Source organism: Acipenser ruthenus, chromosome 7, assembly GCF_902713425.1.
Source record: "Acipenser ruthenus chromosome 7, fAciRut3.2 maternal haplotype, whole genome shotgun sequence".
Taxonomy (NCBI): Eukaryota; Metazoa; Chordata; class Actinopteri; order Acipenseriformes; family Acipenseridae; genus Acipenser; species Acipenser ruthenus.
Window position 1 is genome coordinate 36,208,597 of NC_081195.1, and position 21,627 is coordinate 36,230,223.

Sequence of the window (21,627 nt, forward strand, 5' to 3'; positions counted from 1 at the left end):
GACAGAGTGAACGGACATCAACTGGAAAAGGACACGTTTGTTAACAGATTGGAATTACTGCTAACATGAGACGCTGGAATCCAGGCATTGAACAGAACAGTTGATAGGCTTCAGTGTGTCTGTGTCCTGACCAATGACAGAACAGATGGAAGGTAGTTTCCTGTGCAGAACTTGCAGCACCACTAAGACAGTTCTGTAATGCCTTCTCTTATTAACTTTATTAAAGGCAATCTATCTTCAAATACATGTCGTTAGTTGAGGAGTAACGATTAATCGCTATATTTTCTTTATATGATATGCTGTATCGTAAAGAGGTATGTATGATTAGTCTTGTGATACAAGACCAGAAGCACAGTAGAGATCATTGTAGATTAAGTGGTTCTTATATAAGTGTTTCATAATTATACAGACTCTCCTTAGCTGATTAAAAGCATTTAACAAAACAGTCATTAAATCTTTTAATCTTATTCTGCATCATACAAGTAGCTCATCAGGACCCACATGTGTCATGATGCATCCCGTATCAAACCTGCATAGTGCGATATGTATTGTGTATTGTTACACACCTGATTGTTATTCATGAATAACACGTTTTACTGTCTTTTAGCCTATTTATGATTCATGCAACCACTCCATGAAATTGCTCATATTGTTTTTTTGGTAATTTGACGATGATTTCTGGAGCTGCTCTTCAGTTTTAGCTGCTCTCCATAGTCTTTATATCTTGAGCACTAGATGGTGCTGGGTATTACTTCTATTAAGACACTGTGGCTGGTCTAGCATCCGTTGCAAAAACTGTCCGATTGCTTGAGCTGGATCCCTGGAGTGAAGTTATTCGGTACCAGGAGGCAGCAACAGCGTCTACGAGTCCCTACTCTTCCAAATCCAAGTATAACATACAAGCTAAGAACCAAAAGATCTTCAGCTGAAGAAATATATCCAGTGCTTATAAAAGAGGGGTTTTCTTCAAGCCACACATCCTTGCAGAAGCATTGCTGGCTTTTCTGCAGGAATGATGCTCAGCGAAAACATCCTAACAGTTCTGGTCATTGTCTGCAGAGCTACAATGGAATATACTCGAGTTATACAATGGAATATACTCGAGTTAAATAAAGTTAAGAGGTTAACAGCAGCTCATAAAACAGCAACCAGGCCTGACTTTCCCAAGCACTTTGCAGCCAAAGCTCCATAAATCCCTCTCGCCGCTCATTTTGATCAGACTGGAAATGGCTCAGGTCTTGCTGCCTGTGGGTTTAATGTATCACTTCTTTCGGTTTCCATTGTTCGTTTCTAATTAGAGAGAGGAGAGGACTAATGTGGTGGGTCTGCTGTTATTAAAAGAAATAAAGTAGAAATGGAAAAAGGACTGGGGTACGAGTGCCACAGCAGCTTTCAATAAAGAGGTGCTAAATATGTGAGGGCTGAGGCATTAGTTAAATGGCTACCAGTTCCCAAATGGAACGAAGTGTTGTAGACAAAGGGTTTCCAGATCTCCTAACACTTCCACTGAATATCAGTTTACCTGCTGAGAACCATGGTGGTTTATGTTTGTAAATTGTGGGGAGGTGTGCATTAATCTATTTTTAAATCAACTGGAATCCCCCTTGTAAATGGCAAAAGTATGTTATTAAAAACACACACACACACACACATTATATTAGGTGTCAGACAGTGGTCCTGAATATACAGTCTTCAAGGGAACAGGCTCTCAGCTGTCAAAAAAAAGTAGGTCATCATGATGGACCTGAACAGTATGTGAAATAGTGAAGCAGACTCTTCTCTCTTGTGAACCCAGTACATGTGTTAGCGCTAGCAGCATTACCACTGGTCCCGCTTCTCTTCTGTTGAAGAGATTTGGGTTCTTTGATTGTATTTTATACTTAAGCTTGGAATATGTCTCCAAGCCAACGCTACAGATAAGAAGCTGCTTTCTGGTACCCAACCCCTTGATGTGTTTTTGTTCAAACTCACACTGCAGCAGTTCAGCAGAAATAAACCCGATTGACTTGCAGCACAGGTGCCAGGACGTAGCATTTTAGCCCCTATCAAAGTTATTCATGCTATTTTGCAGTTTTCACATGGTTATAATTGTCATTTACCATCGATGGTGCCAGCTCTTAATCCTGTAAAGACACATTGATTGATATAGCCTGTACATGTATTTGATTGCTTGAGCTGGACGATTGGAGTGACGGGATTAGGTACCAGGAAGCAAAAACACAGAAGATGCACTATCTGCTACCGAATCACTTCCTGTGTTGTACTGCAGTTCAACCCCACTCTGATTGCTCAGCTGCAGTCAGCTTTCAGATGCTTTGAGAATGTACAGCTATTCATCAATAACACTAAAGCAACTAGCTGCTAAATAATCGGGAAGGGGAAAAGGGAAGCACATTTCTCAGTGGAAACATCTTCTGCTTCACCCTTCACACGTGGAAAGGTTGCCGCAGAGTGATGCTGGCAGACTGAACTGCTTTTTAAATACAGGGTCCAGGGCTAGGAGCCCTTCAACAACACTAAAGATTTCAGGCTTTATATTCCGTTTTTAAACTCCATGTCAATTATTTAAATTATATGTCAAATTATTTCAATGTGTTTTTTTTTTTAAATTGTAACAAAAAAACTAAAACAGAACCAGTTGCCTATAAACTATGACCTGGCAAGGGAACTTCTTGTACCCCATAGAATCCACATAAACAATATAAAAAATGTCTAAACATTAAGGGGGGTTCTAGACGTATGGGCATCTGATGTAAAAACTGTGTGCCTTTGCTACCGTACACTTAGGAGACAAAACAGAATTGTTATGCTGTGTATGACTGCCACCTGCTGTCAGTTCAGTGTAATGCAATACTAGCAACAAGAAGCTTCAAGGTCAAATGCGACAAATGAATGCATTGCCTAAATACTGCAAATAAAATAATGAAGCCTTTCATCCTGTCAGTATGGATGTCATAGAACATTCTCCTAAGAACCCAACAGCCCTGGGTTGGAAATATATTATCTTCAGCAGGTTTTTAAATGTCCCCCAAAAGCTAATTAGACAAAACTGGAACAAGACTCGGCAGAATAAAAACAACTTTAAGAATGAAGATTTTTAAAATGGGTTTAATATAACTGTATTAGATTGCATTTCAGACAGTTTATTTTATGTTCTTCAATGTAACAGAATGTCCGAGACACAGCCAATAAGCAGCCACTCATGTTCAGCCCCTTTGGTGTCATGTTAATTCACGTCTAGCAGTTCACTAAACAGTGCCTCCTTTGCCTTGGGATACAGCGACATCTGGTGGGGGTCCTCTGTATGACCTGTAAGACCTTACATGGTCTTGGACCTTCTTATCTTCAAGATCTGCTGACCCCACATGTCCCGGGTCTTTCCCCGAGATTGGAAAATGCTATTCTGCTGACAGTCCCTAAAACTCGTTTGAACTGTCGGAGCCACAGCATTTAGTTATTATTTCTAAGCAGACGCCCTAATCTAGGGCAACTTACAATTGTTACAAGATACCACATTATACATTATTTCACATATCACTATTTTTTTTTTTTTAAATAGAATTATCCATTTATACAGTTGGGTTTTTACTGGAGCAATCTAGGTAAAGTATCTTGCTCAAGGGTACAGCAGCAGTGTCCCACACCTGGAATTGAACCCACAACCCTCCGGTCAAGAGTCAAGAGCCCTAACCACTACGCCACACTACTGCCCCTTGTCTTTAGAACTTGCTCCTGGTTCATATCAGGAATGCTAGCAGAACTGAATCTCAAATCCTGTTTGAAAACATTTGTTTGGGTCTGTTTATTTGTAGCTGGATAATATATTAGGCTTTGTTATATTTATTTTGTAAAGTATCCTGGAATATTATACAACACTTTCTTTGAGAAATCCATAAATGCTTTATCTCAATCACCATTCAATGTTTTAATGTAATTTAAACCACATTACAAACTGTATATATGAAGACACACTTCCCCACCCCTCTGTTACTGTTACTATTTTATGAACATGTATATCCCCTCTATTCGCTGGGTAGCAGCGTTATTGCACTTCGCAAACACATCACCTCAAAATACATTAACCTTGTTGTTACCAATTTGAAGTCTCGCTACCTACTTACAGGTGAACAGAATGATTGTCAAGTACCTTTTAACAATGTGTTGCTGCTATTGGATGTTTTTACACTAAAATGAACTTCTGCTTAATTTAAAGTGTAATTTTATTGGCGACCTTGTTCCTGCAAATTTAGATCTGCTTTCTGAATAAAAAAGAACCTGAAAGTATCCTATAATATGTTCCGTGCCTCATCGCACTGAACTGACAGTCGCTCTGTATTCTGATAGCACACATGCCTTAAAATTGTGAAGTGTTTCTGTACACTCCCGAGAGAGCGAGCAAATTTATCATGTAAGCCTTTTAAAACCCTGGGAGAGACAGGGAACAAGTGTTAGTAACTGAACGTGCTAATTTACCAGTCTTAAAGGTTCAGAGGGAACCTGAATTGAGTGAGGAACAACAAGGAAAAAGAAAAGAAACAGCAGCGATCTCTTTACAACCTTGACAGCGAAAAGAGTGGTGTATCATGATACAATTTACAGCCCCAGGGGTCAAGGTAAAGGTGAGACCCTATTGAGTGCCTGAAGCAAAGATGGTCGAAGTAAAGACAGAGATTGAAAAAAAAAATGTTAGAGCTGGGCGTCGAAGAAATCGACTAGCGATTGGACTAGCCCTATAGTGACAGTGCCAAAACCAAAAGAAACCTGGTGCTTTTGTAATGACTTCACAAAGTTAAAACAAGGTGTCAAAGTTTGACGCATACCCTATGCCCCGGGTGGACAAACTAAATCGAAAAAAACTGGTCAAAGCTAAATATTTGTCCACCCTTGACCTAACCAAAAGGATACTGGCAGATTCCTCTAACAGAAGCTGCTAAAAAAAACACAGCATGTGACTCCCAAGGGTTTGTTTCAGTATACGGTCATGCCCTTTGCTCTACAATGTGCTCCTGCAGCCTTCCAGAGGTTAATGGATAAAGCCACACACACCATATGCAATCTGCTTATCTAAACGCTATAGTGAGGATTGGGAGACCCATTTGGGAAAAGCTGAAAGCTATTTTAAGTAGTCTTAGGGAAGCAGGGTTGACAGCTAACCCTGAGAAATGCTACATTGGTGTAAAAGCCTTATTTCCTGGTGAAAATGTAAAACTGCAGTAACAATGTACCAACCACCAGGTGTCATCAGTAGGCCAAAATCAGAGCGGTTGACAATACAGAATAAATGGTAATTGTAGTATTGTAAGGGTTACAAATTGGTTTAGTGTTTGTAATTAATGTAATTGAACCAGGTATTAAAGACTCAATTTTGTCTGCATTTGGGGTGGGTGAAGTTGGAGTCGTGTGTTGGTGACGAGTTTGTGCAAAGTTAATATTAATACTGTATATTCCACATTGAACTGCAATGTGGTTTTGTAAAGGGAAAACAGCATAGCTGTGCTGTGTTCGTTTAGGGCCTGGGAAAGTTTAGTTAGTGCTCTGTGACAGAGGTAGGCTTTTGTTTTGTTTATTTGTGTTTGGACTATTGACTGTAAATAATAAAAGTGCACAAAAAGCGTTTCAAACTGCAGCCTCCAGCCTTGCCATCAGCCATAATATATACAGACGTGCTCAAATTTGTTGGTACCCTTACAGCTCATTGAAATAATACTTCATTCCTCCTGAAAAGTGATGAAATTGAAAGCTATTTTATCATGTATACTTGCATGCCTTTGGTATGTCATAGAATAAAGCAAAGAAGCTGTGAAAAGAGATGAGTTATTGCTTATTCTACAAAGATATTCTAAAATGGCCTGGACATATTTGTCGGTACCCCTTAGAAAAGATAATAAATAATTGGATTATGGTGATATTTCAAACTAATTAGTTTCTTTAATAGTATCACACATGTCTCCAATCTTGTAATCAGTCATTCAGCCTATTTAAATGGAGAAAAGTAGTCACTGTGCTGTTTGGTATCAATGTGTGCACCACACTGAACATGGACCAGAGAAAGCAAAGGAGAGAGTTGTCTGAGGAGATCAGAAAGAAAATAATAGACAAGCATGGTAAAGGTAAAGGCTACAAGACCATCTCCAAGCAGCTTGATGTTCCTGTGACAACAGTTGCAAATATTATTAAGAAGTTTAAGGTCCATGGAACTGTAGCCAACCTCCCTGGGCGAGGCCGCAAGAGGAAAACCGACCCCAGATTGAACAGAAGGATAGTGCGAATGGTAGAAAAAGAACCAAGGATAACTGCCAAAGAGATACAAGCTGAACTCCAAGGTGAAGGTACGTCAGTTTCTGATCGCACCATCCGTCACTTTTTGAGCAAAAGTGGGCTCCATGGAAGAAGACCCAGGAGGACTCCACTTTTGAAAGAAAAACATAAAAAAGCCAGACTGAAATTTGTTAAAATGCATATTGACAAGCCACAATCCTTCTGGGAGAATGTCCTTTGGACAGATGAGTCAAAACTGGAGCCTTTTGGCATGACACATCAGCTCTATGTTCACAGACGAAAAAATGAAGCTTTCAAAGAAAAGAACACCATACCTACAGTGAAACATGGAGGAGGCTCGGTTATGTTTTGGGGCTGCTTTGCTGAGCCTGGCACAGGGTGCCTTGAATCTGTGCAGGGTACAATGAAATCTCAAGACTATCAAGGCATTCTGGAGCGAAACATACTGCCCAGTGTCAGAAAGCTCTGTCTCAGTCACAGGTCATGGGTCCTCCAACAGGATAATCACCCAAAACACACAGCTAAAAGCACCCAAGAATGGATAAGAACAAAACATTGGACTATTCTGAAGTGGCCTTCTATGAGTCCTGATCTGAATCCTATCGAACATCTATGGAAAGAGCTGAAACTTGCAGTCTGGAGAAGGCACCCATCAAACCTGAGACAGCTGGAGCAGTTTGCTCAGGAAGAGTGGGCCAAACTACCTGTTAACAGGTGCAGAAGTCTCATTGAGAGCTACAGAAAATGTTTGATTGCAGTGATTGCCTCTAAAGGTTGTGCTTTAAAATATTAGGTTAGTGGTCCCATCATTTTTGTCCATGCCATTTTCATTTGTTTTATTATTTACAATATTATGTTGAATAAAAAATCAAAAGCAAAGTCTGATTTCTATTAAATATGGAATAAACAATGGTGGATGCCAATTACTTTTGTCAGTTTCAAGTTATTTCAGAGAAAATTGTGCATTCTTCGTTTTTTGTGGAGGGGTACCAACAAATTTGAGCACGTCTGTATATATATATATATATATATATATATATATATATATATATAAAATCAGGACGTTTCGGACAAAAGCCCTTCAGCTGTGTAAAAAAAGTTTTTAAAATAACAAATTTACTGCACTGTCTTGACTTTTGTCCGAAAACATACTGAAATAAATGTAACCATTTAAACCTTGTGTACATGCAAAAAACACCTTTTCATTATATATAACAACTGAGATCTTCACACTCTTTGTTTAATTTGCGGTCTTGAAAATCTTGATAATTGGTCATTCAAGCTAAATGGTGTAGAATTGAAGTGCAAGAAGTACTTCAATTATATTTAAAGTGGTCAGAGTTCTGCTGCTCTGAAGTTGAGCTCAGGATCCCTTTCTCTCCATTTCTCCATGGCTGCCATACTGCTTTTGCCACGTTTGTCTTCTGGATTTGAGAGATCATGTGACATCAAGATCGGAATTATAACTTTTGTGGATAATTGTTGTCAAATGTATCCTGTTTTCTACCCAATAGGAGTGTCGCCTCACCACTGCAAATCACTTGATCTGAAAGACAAAGTCAGCAGGTGGCCCCTGCTCCCCCAGCCAACCTGCCACCAATACACCCGAGGTCAAAACCCAACCCAGTACTCCCTGTGGGCTCCCAGTAGAGCTGCACAAACGGATTCAGAATGCACTCTCCCAGAAACCACGTGGGCATCGCTGGTGTTGATCAGGCTAATTTACCATTCAGAGTGAAACAAGTGAAGAAACAGCTGCTTGGGTTTGTGTGGATTGCTGTTCTGTGCAGAGTCTAAAGCCGGGTCTAAACCAAATCGCTCTCAATTGCCTTCAACTGCTTTGACCACACCTGAGCAACTAAATGAAACGTCACTACAAAATCACTCAACAGATCGCTTGAAAGTAGAGCTTGTCTCTACTGGAAACAACCAGTTGAGCAACTCATTTCAACTGGTTGTAGAAGCACCCACATATAAGCGATTTGAGTTGCACGCAACCAAGCTGAGCAACTGAACGCTCCGGTGTGGGCCTGGCTTTAAGCCCAGCATACACGTGGAAACATGACCATTCCTGCTGCACGCTCCAGAAATGGAGGAAAGACTTACTGCACAGAGTGGTGCTGCACTTGCAGCAAAAGTGTGTAAAAGAAGGGGAAAGCTTGTGGACAAGGGAATGGATCCTAAATGGCGAGGAAAGAAGAGCATACTTTAATCTTTTAAATTCTCTTCACTTAAGTTATTACAGTTATGTTTGTATGGATCCAGACACTCTCTTGAGGAGCTGCTGAGGCATGTAGGACCACGAATAAACCGAAATGACACTACAATGCTTCAGCGTACATATCAGTGTCATCTTCTGTAGAAGTCAGCATCTTGTATGGTCATATGATTGACACACGCTCGGAGTCTCTCCTTATTGGCTAAAGGCAAAATGTTTCTTAAATGTTTCTCAAAAGCAGAACCCTGGTCTACTCTGGAAAACATTTTCCCTTGTTTCTGGAAACACTGAAATATCCAGCACACAATGAAACATTTTGTCTAGAAACACGTTTCCTCGTGTCTGCTGGACTTTAGAAAAGCAACTGGTCGCACAAATCCAAGCAGCTGTTTATTCACTGGTTTCACTCAGAATGGTAAATTTGCCAACTAAACGTGCCAACTAAAAACATGTCCCCCTCTAAAACTCAATGAGGGCTTACCAGTCCGTGTGCATGTCATCGATGACCAGCAGGATCTTGGGTTTGTGTACGATTGGTGTGGTGTTCACTGGCGGCTCCGCCTGTCCGGCCACGCCATGTGTGCTCTGCTTCACCGCATTGGACAGGGAGCTGAGAAAGCCGCCCCCAGTGGGCGGAGCTGATGCTGCCGGCTGCTGCTGCTTGCGCTCTGTCGCCGGGGAAACGGGAGAGCTGGTGGGGCTCTCAGGCCGCTGCAGGTCCATCATGTAGCCGTTGGGCAGGTTAGCCACGAAGCTGCTGTCTGAGAGGCGTCTTCTGAGGAAATTCATGATGACAACTCAGGCACCCGATGTGATGAGCAGTCTGTAAGAAAAGCACAGAAACACCTTTGATGCAATTTCACCCTGTAAGAATTGAAAATGAATCACAAGGTCAATTGAAACTATAAGCAAGTCCACAGGCTAGTATTACATTTCTTTTTAAAATGTTATGAGATGTATCATTTACCACTATTTAAATTGATATAGCTCAATTTGTGCCAACCTATCAAATCACTTGACAAACTAAAAACAATAGTTAAAAAAATGACAAATTGCCTGGGCTCAGTGTGGAAACATTTATCAACACTGCTTGCTAATCGAATTGGAATTACTAGAGGGTGTCCATACCCATGATAAAGAATGTCCTTACCAAGTTTCATCACAACTGCAATACGGATCAAACCCCCTGCTTCCCTTCAGCATTGGTAGAAAGCTTGCTTTTTGTAATTGTTTAATAAGCCCTGCCTACAAGATGTAGCCTAGCGAGACCAAAAAGTCACAGCAATGTAGAAGTATGCCAGTTACTGTATGTACAGGTTGCATTACAAAACAAGCATGCCAGTGACATGAACCTGCACCGAAATTAAAGCCATCAGTAATATGGAAATGGTAGGTCACCATGACCAAACCCACTGTATAAATGCAAGGTAACAGACAGATGGACAGCTGCCTTCATGAACCCCCAGATTCTGGTGCTCACAACAGCTTCTGCTAAAGTATGTCCAGACCACATTTCATCGCAACTGATTGAGCGCTCCTCTGGATATATTTTTAATTTATAGAGCGTCCTTCATGTGCAAGCATCCCAGGGCGCTTTACAGAAATACACAGCAGACCAAAAGAACACCAAACTGCTCGCTAGCGACAGGCCAAATCAAAAGAAGTTTAAAACATACTGATATGTTAATGTGTGACATACGGACAGAGAGACTGACATTCAAAAGCAGTGTGCCTCCATACACTTCAGATAAAGAAGGTTCCTAGTATTTCTGAGGTAAATTGCATCTGTGTACAGAGAACAATGGACTCTGCAGCGAGCTCTGCTGTGCACTTGTCAATCTGCACAAAAATCGGCAGCTGTAGATACTGACTCATTTCCAGCAGAACAAAACAATGGGATGATGAGCTGACAAGTCACCCCCCCACTGCTTTCTGTTTGCACATCCAGAGTCTGGTTGTTTATTGAGCACTTACTGAGTTTCAGTCTGCTGGTTTTGCAGGGTCATGGAGCGTTCAGGTATAATGATGGGTCTGAATATTTTATGATGCAATGTGTAGTGCATTTAAACTAACCACAGAGTTTAGACCCGTCATACAGGATACAATGTGTAGTGCATTTAAAACAGCCATGCAGACCAATGCTTACAGGTTACATATCTAAAAGTAGGACCCATGTAAACTGATCCTTTTGGGCTGTAATCTTGAGGAGGGTACAGAGACAGACCCAGTACACATTTGGGGTAATTTGGGTGTAAACAGCAGACAATTAGGAACTTAACAGGGGTGTGCCGATTCTGCCATTACCGTTACACACATTTGAAGTGGTTAGGTATTAATTAAATGGAGTAAAACGTGTTCATTACTCAACACAAAACAACGTGGTCCCTAGGTCCCCTTGCTTGCACAATTGTTCATGGTCAGTTTACAGCCTCGGTACGGCAGTACAAATTTCACCACCCCCAACGAGAGGAAAATTTGCTTCCAAATCAGCTTTTAAAACACTCAAATGCAGAACTTCACTGCCACGGATTAGTACGGAGTTCTGAAGGTGAGGGAAGGACAGCTTTCTTGTTTTGAACTCAACATTTAAACACCTCCTGACAAATACTTCATAAAGGCAATTACTGAGAATCAGAGTACCAGCACCGCCTAGTCGACAGCCAGTTTAATTGAGAAGGCATCAGCTCCAACAGTATTTTAACAGGGCTGGTCGCAGATGCTCAGGTTGGCAGGTGCTTCCAGATTTAATAAATGACGAATAGCAATTGTTTCACAAGGGTTACCGTTTCAAAACAGGCTTCTATTGAAGTTTGTGGACCGGTCACAAACCCCTCCAGAACAGTTTAAACACCTTGCAGATCAGGCTCCCACGTCACCCAATTTTAAAAGTATACTCTTAATAAAAGGCAGTAGAATTGGACTGGTTACTGATTTTTTACTCATTAAAACAGAACAAATCATGGATTCATATTTTAAGCAGTTTATTTAAAGCGTGCTCAGGACACTTAGTACTGTACAGGGCACTATACATTAAAAAAAGATTCTCCAACCACAAATCTAAACAATTTGGGTTTTAAGCAAAGCACATCCTAATCTTCATGTCATTCAGAATGCGCTCCTCACTTCTGCCTGTTATTAAGCCAACATGTGTCACTTTGCCATCAACTGCAAACCACCGCTTAACTCCAGGGTATCACTCAGTAACTGGGAATCAGCCGGGCTGCATTTCCACAGTGTCAGTGTGGACTGGGATCCCTCTCTTGGATCCTGCAGGCTTCATCCTGAAACCTGACCAAGAGCAGAAGAGCTCAGATCACATTTAGTTTTCAGTTTAACAAATCACTTTTTTTATGAAATAATTCTAGTGATTGAGTATCTATATAATAAAATAATGCAAGACTCATCATGCTACAGCAGAAAAGCAGACACCTACAGGACTGGCCTTTGTCCTCCAGAGGCTGGTTGCTCGCTGACATCCGCTCTGGAGTTCATGGGTGTAAAAGAGGAAGCTGGCTCTGTCGTGGCATCGGAGGACGCCCACTGAACCTTCAGTTCTTCTGAGCTACTGTGAGGATTACTGCGATGAAGGAATGTAATTGAGGAGAAAATCAGGGGTAAAATAATTTAAAAAGAAAATCTCTGCGCACTGAGTCAGGGAATGCTTGCTGTTGAATCCGATGCTCATCTTGCACCACAGATATGCTGGGTGGGCGGCAGCACTGCTACAGACAGTGCCAGGGTGGATGGGGGAGTCGTATTGCTTGCTGCCATCTGTTCAATATTGGATTTTTTTTATTTTTTAAATGTGTAATAAGACAACTTAAGCAAGCTGGTTCACATTTTGGATTTGTGTGTGTTTTCAAAATCTTTTGCCTGATAGAGGTCCATAACTATTAAACACTCAACTGAATTTAAAAAAAAAACTCACTAAAGGAAACTTCAATTCAATTAAATGTTTTAACTCGATGGTCTCTCACGGTCTTGAAGCGCAGTACAGTATATAGGTCTCAGTTTAGATTACCTGTCTGTACTCCAATGTCGCGTGAAGCAGTGTTAAACTGACAGCTTTCCTCCAGTAGAATACAGTAGAGTAGTAGAGTACAGTAGAATATAGGCTTACAATATGAGGCAATTCAAACTGCTGATGACTATCTCTATTATTTCAAGTGGTTTTCACTCCCAGTAATAAGGATGCTTTCTCTCATTAGTTAAATCAGTCGGCTTGTTAGCCCGGTTTAGATAACCCTGTTGTGATGAAGCCACCTTCATTATCATTGAGAGAGAGAGAGAGAGAGAGAGAGAGAGAGTGTGAGAGAGAGAGAGTGTGAGAGAGAGAGAGTGTGAGAGAGAGAGAGTGTGAGAGAGAGAGTGTGAGAGAGAGAGTGTGAGAGAGAGAGTGTGAGAGAGAGAGAAACCCCATTATGGAACTTGCACACTGTCAAGGAATGCTAACACGCTGCCCTTTTGTGATGTTTCTAAGAGGAGTCTGTTAATGATGGTGAAGCACTACGAGCTGTCAAGGACTAAAATCAGTTCTTAAATAATGAGAGCGATCAAAGTGTAAAAACAGCAGCCTTGACTGTGGAACTAAACTGCCAGTTGCAATTGACAAATGCTGCAAGTGCCAACTCCTCTTCTGCATAACGGAAAAACAAGCGTTTTAAAACAAAACCAAATAAGTCAGCCAGCTGGACTAACACTAGGGAAATCTTTTCCTTTAAGTGTTCTGTTCTTCAGGGATAGAAAGAGTCCTATTGCACAGCAGTTTCATCTGTTCCAGGTTTTAATACGAGCTTGATTAGCCACAGTGTACAAATTCCAAGCTCATGTCTGTCTTAATAAACTCACAGTAAAACTAGGAATGCATCAAAACTGCTATGGAATGGTAGTCATCGCCATCCCTTGTATTGGAGTGTATAATTGAGAAAGGGCAGCTCCAATCATATCCAGAGTTTGCAGAAGAGTCCAGCCTCTCAAAGCGGTCTCTGCTCTCCATTTCATACCCGCTGAAGGTCTAATAAGTATCAATTTATGTACGGATTTCCATTGCCATTGACCGACACCTACCACAGACCCACCGCTGACAGATGCGGTTACAGGGAACACTGAGTGGACACACCGATAGCCCGTCTCCTGGATAGGGAAACGCACAATATACAAAACACTGAACACGTCCAAGCATAGTCAGCTCCTACTGAGAGGCAAATATGCAGAAAGTCTGCTGTACACCTTGTCACACACCCAGCATGCAGTGCGGGTGCAGAGAACAGAGTATGAGCTCTATACTGTAGATGTTCCCGAGCTGCAACAGAGCTTTGAAGATGGGATTCATAAGCAATTACGTGGAGAGGCGGCATGCTGGTTTCAAAAGGAGAGGAAGAGCCGGCCCCCACAGACCAGACTGCCTTTAGGAGAATGTCTCTTCAAAGAGTGTACAGTCTGTTTCGTGACATTTTCATGGTGTATATGAGAGAGCTCACCACAGGGAAATGCCTGTGCAATACTGTGTATTTCGTGAATGAGCTGTGAAATATTGATACAAAAACGGGGTGAAAAATTAAGAAAAATTGTGATGAATTTCCTTTGAGTTTCATACTGTGAGGATTGGCCATCTTAAAAGTTTACCACAGTAAATTTGCCCATTCATTTTGCAGTTCACACAAACTTTTTTAAACCCCTATTGCACACTGTCAAATCCACATCTTGTTGTGTAGGTGTAAAGACTCGGCTATTGATTTGTCTGTTAAAATGAGCACTTTATGTCGCAGCCTGAAGCCACATTCATAACATCTGAACCGAAAACCTTTCCATTGCAGCAGATTAAAAAGGTTGTCTGTTTCACAATGCCTTGACAGTAACAGACCAGCACATGTGCCCTTCTCGTCCCCTTCGAGGAGTTAAACAAGGAATTCAGAATTCAATTAGAAGGAAACTAGAAGATGTTTGTTAACTCCTGCTGCCAGAGTTCTTTTCTATGATGAAATCCGAATTCGAAGCCGTGCAGAGGCGTTGGAGGTGAACACAGTGAAAGCAATATTGGAAAGGGGGAAAAATAACCCTGCTGCTCTCACAATGACAAAACAATGTCTCAGTAGATCTTAGTATGAGATATCCTGAAAGAAACTCAATTTCCAGTTTCCAGCTACTGTGCATAGTGCTCCCTCGGTATATGGCGGCTCTTCATACCACGGAACGGGTTAAAAGTAGGGGTGTGCTGAAGTATTTGTCGGCAGGTATTAAATAAATCCATTTCAATAACTGAGTATCAATCAATGGCAATTAACTTCTGCATTGAGGGGTAGGTGTACTAAGAGATAGGCCAGTTGCAGCACAAACATACCTCAATTTGCATTTTTGTTGCGACACTTAGCAAAGCAAACATTTTGTCGTACATACCAAGAGAAGAAAGAGAAGATGACCACCAATGATACTTTTGGGATATGCCTGCTTGTCAGGTATTTGCTGAGAATTTTATATCAAAGCTGCAGATAGGCCCCTCCGTGGAGTGACGTCCTCGGTCCTGCCTCACCAAGGTAATAAATAGTCACTGCACGGAGACTTCAGTCTTTTACATTGAACCCGTGAATGCGAGTGATGTGACCTCACAAGGTTGGCGGTCATCTTCTTTCAATTTAAAGATGACCACCATTATACTTTTGGGAAAAATATACCAGAGCCATCGTGAGGGAGAATGAGCGGGCAGCATCTGAGGGACAGCTCTCTACCGCCATCTAGTGTTGGTGGTGTGAGCGTGCAACCTCAAAAAGAACCCTGGTGCCTATTAAAGGCATAGACATTAAGTCGGTAGAACCTGGTAAATGTATGCGGGGTAGCCCAGCTAGCCGCAGTACATATATAAAAAAATAAAAAAATTTAAAAAATCGGTCAACGAGGCACCTCTGAAGAGGGCCCATGGACAGTGAACGGTGCATGGACAGTGCCTGTAGCTCACTGACCCGCTTAAGTGGAGGAGATAGCTAATAGAAAGGCCTTCTTCATAGAGAAATATTTCAGATCTATGTGCTCAAAACGGGGCCTTTGTGAGAGCCTCCAGGACCACGTCTAGACTACATTCGGGGAGGACGTCCTTTATAGGAGGATGTAACCATCGAGCACCCTTTAGAAAACGGGTCGCCAGTATGAGCGCCTGGTGATACCAATGTGAACATGGCAAGCAGATATGGCTGCTAGGTACACTTTCAACAGAGGGGGATTTACCCACCTCTAGCAGATCTTGCAGAAACTGTAATATAACTGCTATAGGGCAATACATGGGATCATGGCCTCCAGCCATGCACCAGTTTTTAAAATATTTCCATTTAAATTGGCGTACAACGCTCTTGTGGAAGAAGCCCTAGCATTCTGTAGTGTACTCACTACTACGTCATAGTCCTAGGGCGGACAGACTGTCCCGTTCAGTGGCCAGACCTACAGTTGGAGTCTGCCTGGTTCTGGGTGCCAGAGGGTGTCTTTTGCCTGACTGAGGAGATCCATACGCAGCAGGATCTTCCACGGCTGGTCCTGCAGCAGCTGGCAGAGGTTTGAAAACTAGGTTATCCTGGGCCATCTGGGGGCCACCAGGAGAACTGTCGCTTCCTCTCACCTGACCTTCGAGGAAAGCAGGGAACAGTGGTATAGGCGGGAAAGCATGTAAAAAGCCTAGTGGACCTCCGCAGCTGCAGAGTGATAACCACAGGGGTCAATGGGTCGTCTCTGCCATGGCAAAGAGGTCGACCAGGGCTTCCCCAAAGCATTCCCAAATGCGCTGCACCACCCATTCTGACGGGTGAGGACCCTCCCTGGAGAGGAGGTCCGCTTCCCAGTTCACCACTCCCGGAAGGTGCACCGCCCGGAGGGACAGGAGGTGCCTCTGTGCCCAGATCAGCAACTGAAAGACTATGCGGTGTAACCCCAGGGACCAAAGCCATCCCTGGTGGTTCACGTACGCAACCACCGACATGTTGTCCATGTGGACAAGGACATGTTTGTTGCGGAGCACAGGGAGAAATGTTGCAACGTGAGCTGGACTGCTCTCAGCTCTAGCGTATGTGCAGGGACGTCCAGCAGCCCGACCAAGGTCAGGAGACTCCTCTGCCTGCCCAGACCACCCCCAAACCGGAGTTGGATGTGTCTGTCGTCACCACTTGATGGTTGTAAATGACGCCCATCCTTACGCCTTCGCTCAGGTGAGGGGCTTGTCTCCACCAGTGTAGCACTCTCCAGCACAGAAACTGGGAAGAAATCACTTAATATGAAAAGCATAGTGTTAGGTTTTCCATTACAGTAACTGAAGCAGCATCACTTACCCATCTATTACATGAAATAAAGGACACAGACTGTACAAGGACGTGACTTCTCAGCTTTGTCAAAGTGTGAAATAAACTGTACCGTCAGCTACTTGCGCGAGATTCAATTCCCTGCTTTAGTCATGGAAATGCAAAGTACTTCTTCAAAACCACATCTTATTAGCATGTGCAAAGTACAGTGAACTGCAACATTAGCATGCCCTGGGTCAATAAGGCCAAGCCATGATTCAAGCATTTTGTTCAATTTCAATTACAGTAATGATGCAGTAATTACTATTACACTAAAAAAGTAATATAACTACACTAACAAGTTTATTCTATTTAAAAAAAAAAAAAAACAACGCAATAACCACAGGTACATACAGAAACATACTATATAACTTTAGTCAAATGTGGTCACCAAAAATGGTTGAAAATACAAGACAAATGATCGAATGACAAGTGTAATTGAACTAATTGATCAATTATACGGTACAGTTACAATTACGCAGGTGTGCCAAGGTTCTACTCCAATTAGTTACATTGTAATTACAAATTGCACAATTCCAATTGTAAATGATCCAGGTCTGACCTTTCATGCCTTCTATTACAATCAAAAGCAACCTGTAGGCACAGCTTCTCTGCACAGTTCAGTACCTAGGCACGAATCCCAAACAGAACACACATACTGTGCTGGGCAGAAAAAAGAAATCCCTTCCCTACCTACTACCCACCACTAGAAACCTGGGTCTGCTTATAGCAAACCAACAGCCTAATTCATATTATCTATGCAAGATTTTTACAACAAAGCCAAAATTCTCAGCATGCTGTTAACCTTTACTTTACACAATTCTTCTAAACAGTGGCTGTCATCTGATTCTTTTATGCACCAGGACGTTTTCTTTGTTTCTAATACCAAGTGCCATCTCATGACACTTTGATCATCATGTTTGCAAGTATGACCAAACATTTACAAGAGACATGTGTTGTAATGCCTTCAGTTCTGACAGGTGAGCCAATTCAACAAGCTCACCACACGCCAGCACCCTATAATAAAGCCCTCCTCTCAAACCCAAAGCAGCAGCAATTACTCTGTGGCTGAAATAAAACCCATTAATCTTTTGGCAGCCCTTTGCTCAGAGACAGCTTTCTTCCTGCTCCCAGATCCTAATAAAATCCTCCTACAAGCTGGGAGCTCACTCTGTGACTCAATTACCAGCAGGACCACTTCCTCAGCCCAGCTTCATAGCCCTCCTCCATCAAAAACACACAAATAAAAAACTGGTCTCCGATCGCCTTAATATGCTCTTACAGTACCAGCATATTGAATATTTAGGATTTTTTTTTTTCTAGGATTGTATTTATTTTTGTATACTGTTATGGAATTAAATATTAATGAAATTGCAATTTAATTCTGTGACCAAACATGGGAGGTTAAAATGCACTTAACTCTAATGAGCCACTTCACTTATAAAAACCTACCCTCAGGTGCTATTTTCACAGATTCTGTCCAACAAGCAAAAAAAAAAAAAAAACACAACCACACACACACACACACACACACACACACACACACACACACACACACACCATTGTCCACTGCAACGGACACCCAATGGTCCTTGATGGATGGGGGCCCGCATCACACCTAGACTGTGTAATATCACTGCACAGTATGTTCAATATGCTAGAAACAGGTTTGACTGCAGCGAATGGTTTTAGGAGAACTAGAACACAGAGCTCAAAAAGGAGGCTTCTCTATACACTGCAGCAGGTTGAACTTGCATCGCTGTGTTTGTGAATTTAAAACTTTCTATCCCTCCTCCCAGTTTCTGTTGATTAGGATGATCAGGCAGGACTGCCAGCTGGGTTTCCTATTCCAGTTACTTCATTTCATCCACCAAATCACCAGCGGACCGTGCTCTCCACTGAGATCATGCTCTCTCTCAAGCATGAGAACCGCCAAAGCTTATGCCAATTAAATAACGTAATGAACTAAACTGACAATGTCTAATGAGCTACAGGGAGGCTAGGGAGTGCCCCAATGTACACACAAAGAGCTTGAGGGATCGCTGTCTGTGTAGCATTACAGTACATGTAAAAATGACTGCCCCCAAACATACACACCCCCTCCCTGTCACAGGAACACCGCAGGAATGAAACATTATTGCAACGACTGCCAGGCACACTTCTATTCCAAATCTGTTTGAACAGCAATGCATTTCTGCTACGGGCTGACAATCAGAAACGCAGTACAGTACATGCCGTGATGGAAAAACATGATCAGGCAATGCACCATGTGCAGTATTGTATCAAGGGCAAACTGAAAATCTACCCTATGTACTAAAAAAACAAAAAAAAACATGCAGGCAGACTTCAAAATATGCATGTACCCAATGGCAGAATGACTTGGAGAATCACACTTGAGTGGGTTTACAGCAAGGTTGTTTAGGTAAAAAAAAAAAAAGGGAACATTAAAATTTAGCATGAGGGACGTCAGAAAGCGGATGTACTGTACAGTCCCAGACACCAAAGAAGCAAGCTTTTAGTTTGTATGGATTGCCATATGCATCAGCCCTTAACCATATTCTCCATTTCAATTGAAAAATGTGGCTCTGAAGTTATGGGTTTGATATTAGGGTTATATACTGCCCGGGTGATTCATCAAGTTTTAGTACAAAATCTCTTCACTGCAAGTTATATACAAAAAGAAACACACAGGAATGAAGCTATGTGTGCAAGTACAAGTCAACTAATCTGGTTCACTGTATCAGCGAGTGTTCTTAATAGTCTGCAATGCGTGGAAGGTTTCTGTGAGTTGGTTCTCTATGCCATTGTCTATTGCTTGTATGTTGTACACGTCTGCAAGAATCCCCAAATCTGGGAGCCTGTCCTGATGGACACGTTGGTCAATGCAGTCACTGTGTTGAGGGGCGAGCCGGGTGCACTGGCACTCGCTGGCATGCCCCTTGTGAGGTCACAGAGATGGTTTCCAGGCATTGTTGATGAATAGCTGCACACAACTCTTGCACGGCTTATAAAAGGTCTAGGGCAGGGGTGTCCAATCACGGTCTTGGAGTGCCCTTCCACTCCAGGTTTAACAGGTAAAATGAGATCATGAACTACTTCAGGGTCTGGATGGAGGTTTAATTGGTTAAGTTCTAGAATTTAGAACAGGTATGGAACAAAGACCAGGAGTGAAAAGGGCCAACTTTGGCCAGCCCTGGTCTAGATGACATCACATGACCACATAAATCTGCACAGGCTATAGACTAAGAGATCTTCTAATTCTGTTAACTACAATTACATCGTCATCATCTCAGGAAACACCAAAAGAAACAGTGACGGGACAGTTTCTGATCCTGAAATCCACAGCTCTACACACCTGAACCAGACAACAAATACAAAGTGTAATAGCGTAAATATAACAGGATTGGAGTTTAACTGCGTTCATTGTTTTTCATAATAGTGATGAGCAATGATCAACACCAGCCTCTGCAATATTGCAGCTATATTATGTGAATATGTGATTGAGACAGAACGTTCAGGAGCCATGTCAGTAACTGTGCCCAAGTGGCACCAACGCTGTCTGAGACACCCAAACCATCTGGAACTACCAGGACCCATTAACAAAGTGTCTCACAGCAACATTGTACTGAAATGTTAAGGAATCACATTTATTCCACACATTTGTATACAAAATACAAGACTAGTAGGGATCACTACATGTATCAATTAATGGTTTCATTTTGTAGGATAGAATAATAATAATAATAATAATAATAATAATATTTAACCCATTAAGTACCAAATACATTTCTTTGAAAAAAAATCAGCACACAAGCTGTATTTATGTAATTCGATACATTTACTGAACTTTTGTAATTAACACAATTAAAGTAAACACCAAGTAAACCTATTGAAATCACAATAACAAGAAGTCACCTTGTTACTGATGGGGATTCAAGTTTCGAAAACTGATCGTTCTTGCTCCATCTGTGTTAAGTCTGCGTTCTACCTGCAGACCACCGATTTCAGTCCCTGTATATATGGCTCTGAGTTCAACAGCATCTCGTTTGATTTAGACGCAAGAGGTGTGGTTGTTAAAATGCTAAAACAAATGACGTGTTAAAACTAGCAACATGTTTAAGAGCCAAGAAAATGTTTTTTTTTTTTACAGCTCTTTGCTCATCGCTGTGGTTCTTTAGCCTAAAAAAGGTTGGCCAACCTTTATGATCTGACTATTAAATACTGAACGGACATGGTATATTTGTCTGTCAATGAAAACGCAGATTTCCTTTATTTGATTTTGAGGGTTCTCTCCCACCACTCTAGTGCTAGACAAACTGATTAATGAGATTGAGCTCTCCACAGGTGAGGGGCATCGGTGTTGACTGGGTTACTTACCATTCAGAGTGAAACAAGTGAAGAAACAGCTGCTTGGGTTTGTGTGGGTTGCTGTTCTCCACAGAGTAAGACAAGCAGCACTCATCACAAGCCCCAGCAGCTGTTTCTTCACTTGTTTCATTCTGAATGGTAAATCGCCCAATCAACACCAACACCTCTCCCCAATTGTCAGGGTCTGATTTCGGTGGAATCGCTTTATGCAGCCCAACCTAGCTCTGTGCACAGCCTGAGATATTGAGGTGTATTGTTACTAGTGCTGGGACAAATATCCAAACAAATATTGACATGTATTCAGATACAAAAATCAAATGTTCGTATTTGCGAGAAATGACAAATACCTTGCACTTATTTACCACCTCACCAGAATTTGCGCGAGTTAAAAAATGGCAAATGAAAAAGAGCTCTGTGTGATGTGAGATGAATATATAATATATATAT

The 21,627-nt window shown here is 41.8% G+C and overlaps 1 protein-coding gene across 3 annotated transcripts in view; it reads right to left on the bottom strand.

Moving 5' to 3' along the window:
• The window catches only part of LOC117415536 (synapsin-3-like), a 203,774-nt gene that overhangs the window by 172,626 nt on the left and 9,521 nt on the right, over positions 1 to 21,627 (bottom strand). Inside the window, exons 1-2 of one of the 3 annotated variants that reach the window (XM_034026030.3) lie at positions 11,931 to 12,062; positions 8,979 to 9,320 (exon numbers count right to left, since the gene is read on the bottom strand). In XM_034026030.3, the coding sequence (XP_033881921.1) occupies positions 8,979 to 9,286 (308 nt within the window). In that variant the 5' untranslated portion in view covers positions 9,287 to 9,320; positions 11,931 to 12,062. Of the gene's footprint in view, positions 1 to 8,978; positions 9,321 to 11,930; positions 12,073 to 21,627 lie in introns of those variants that run through there. The other 2 variants (XM_059026849.1, XM_034026029.3) reach the window with 2 other exon arrangements.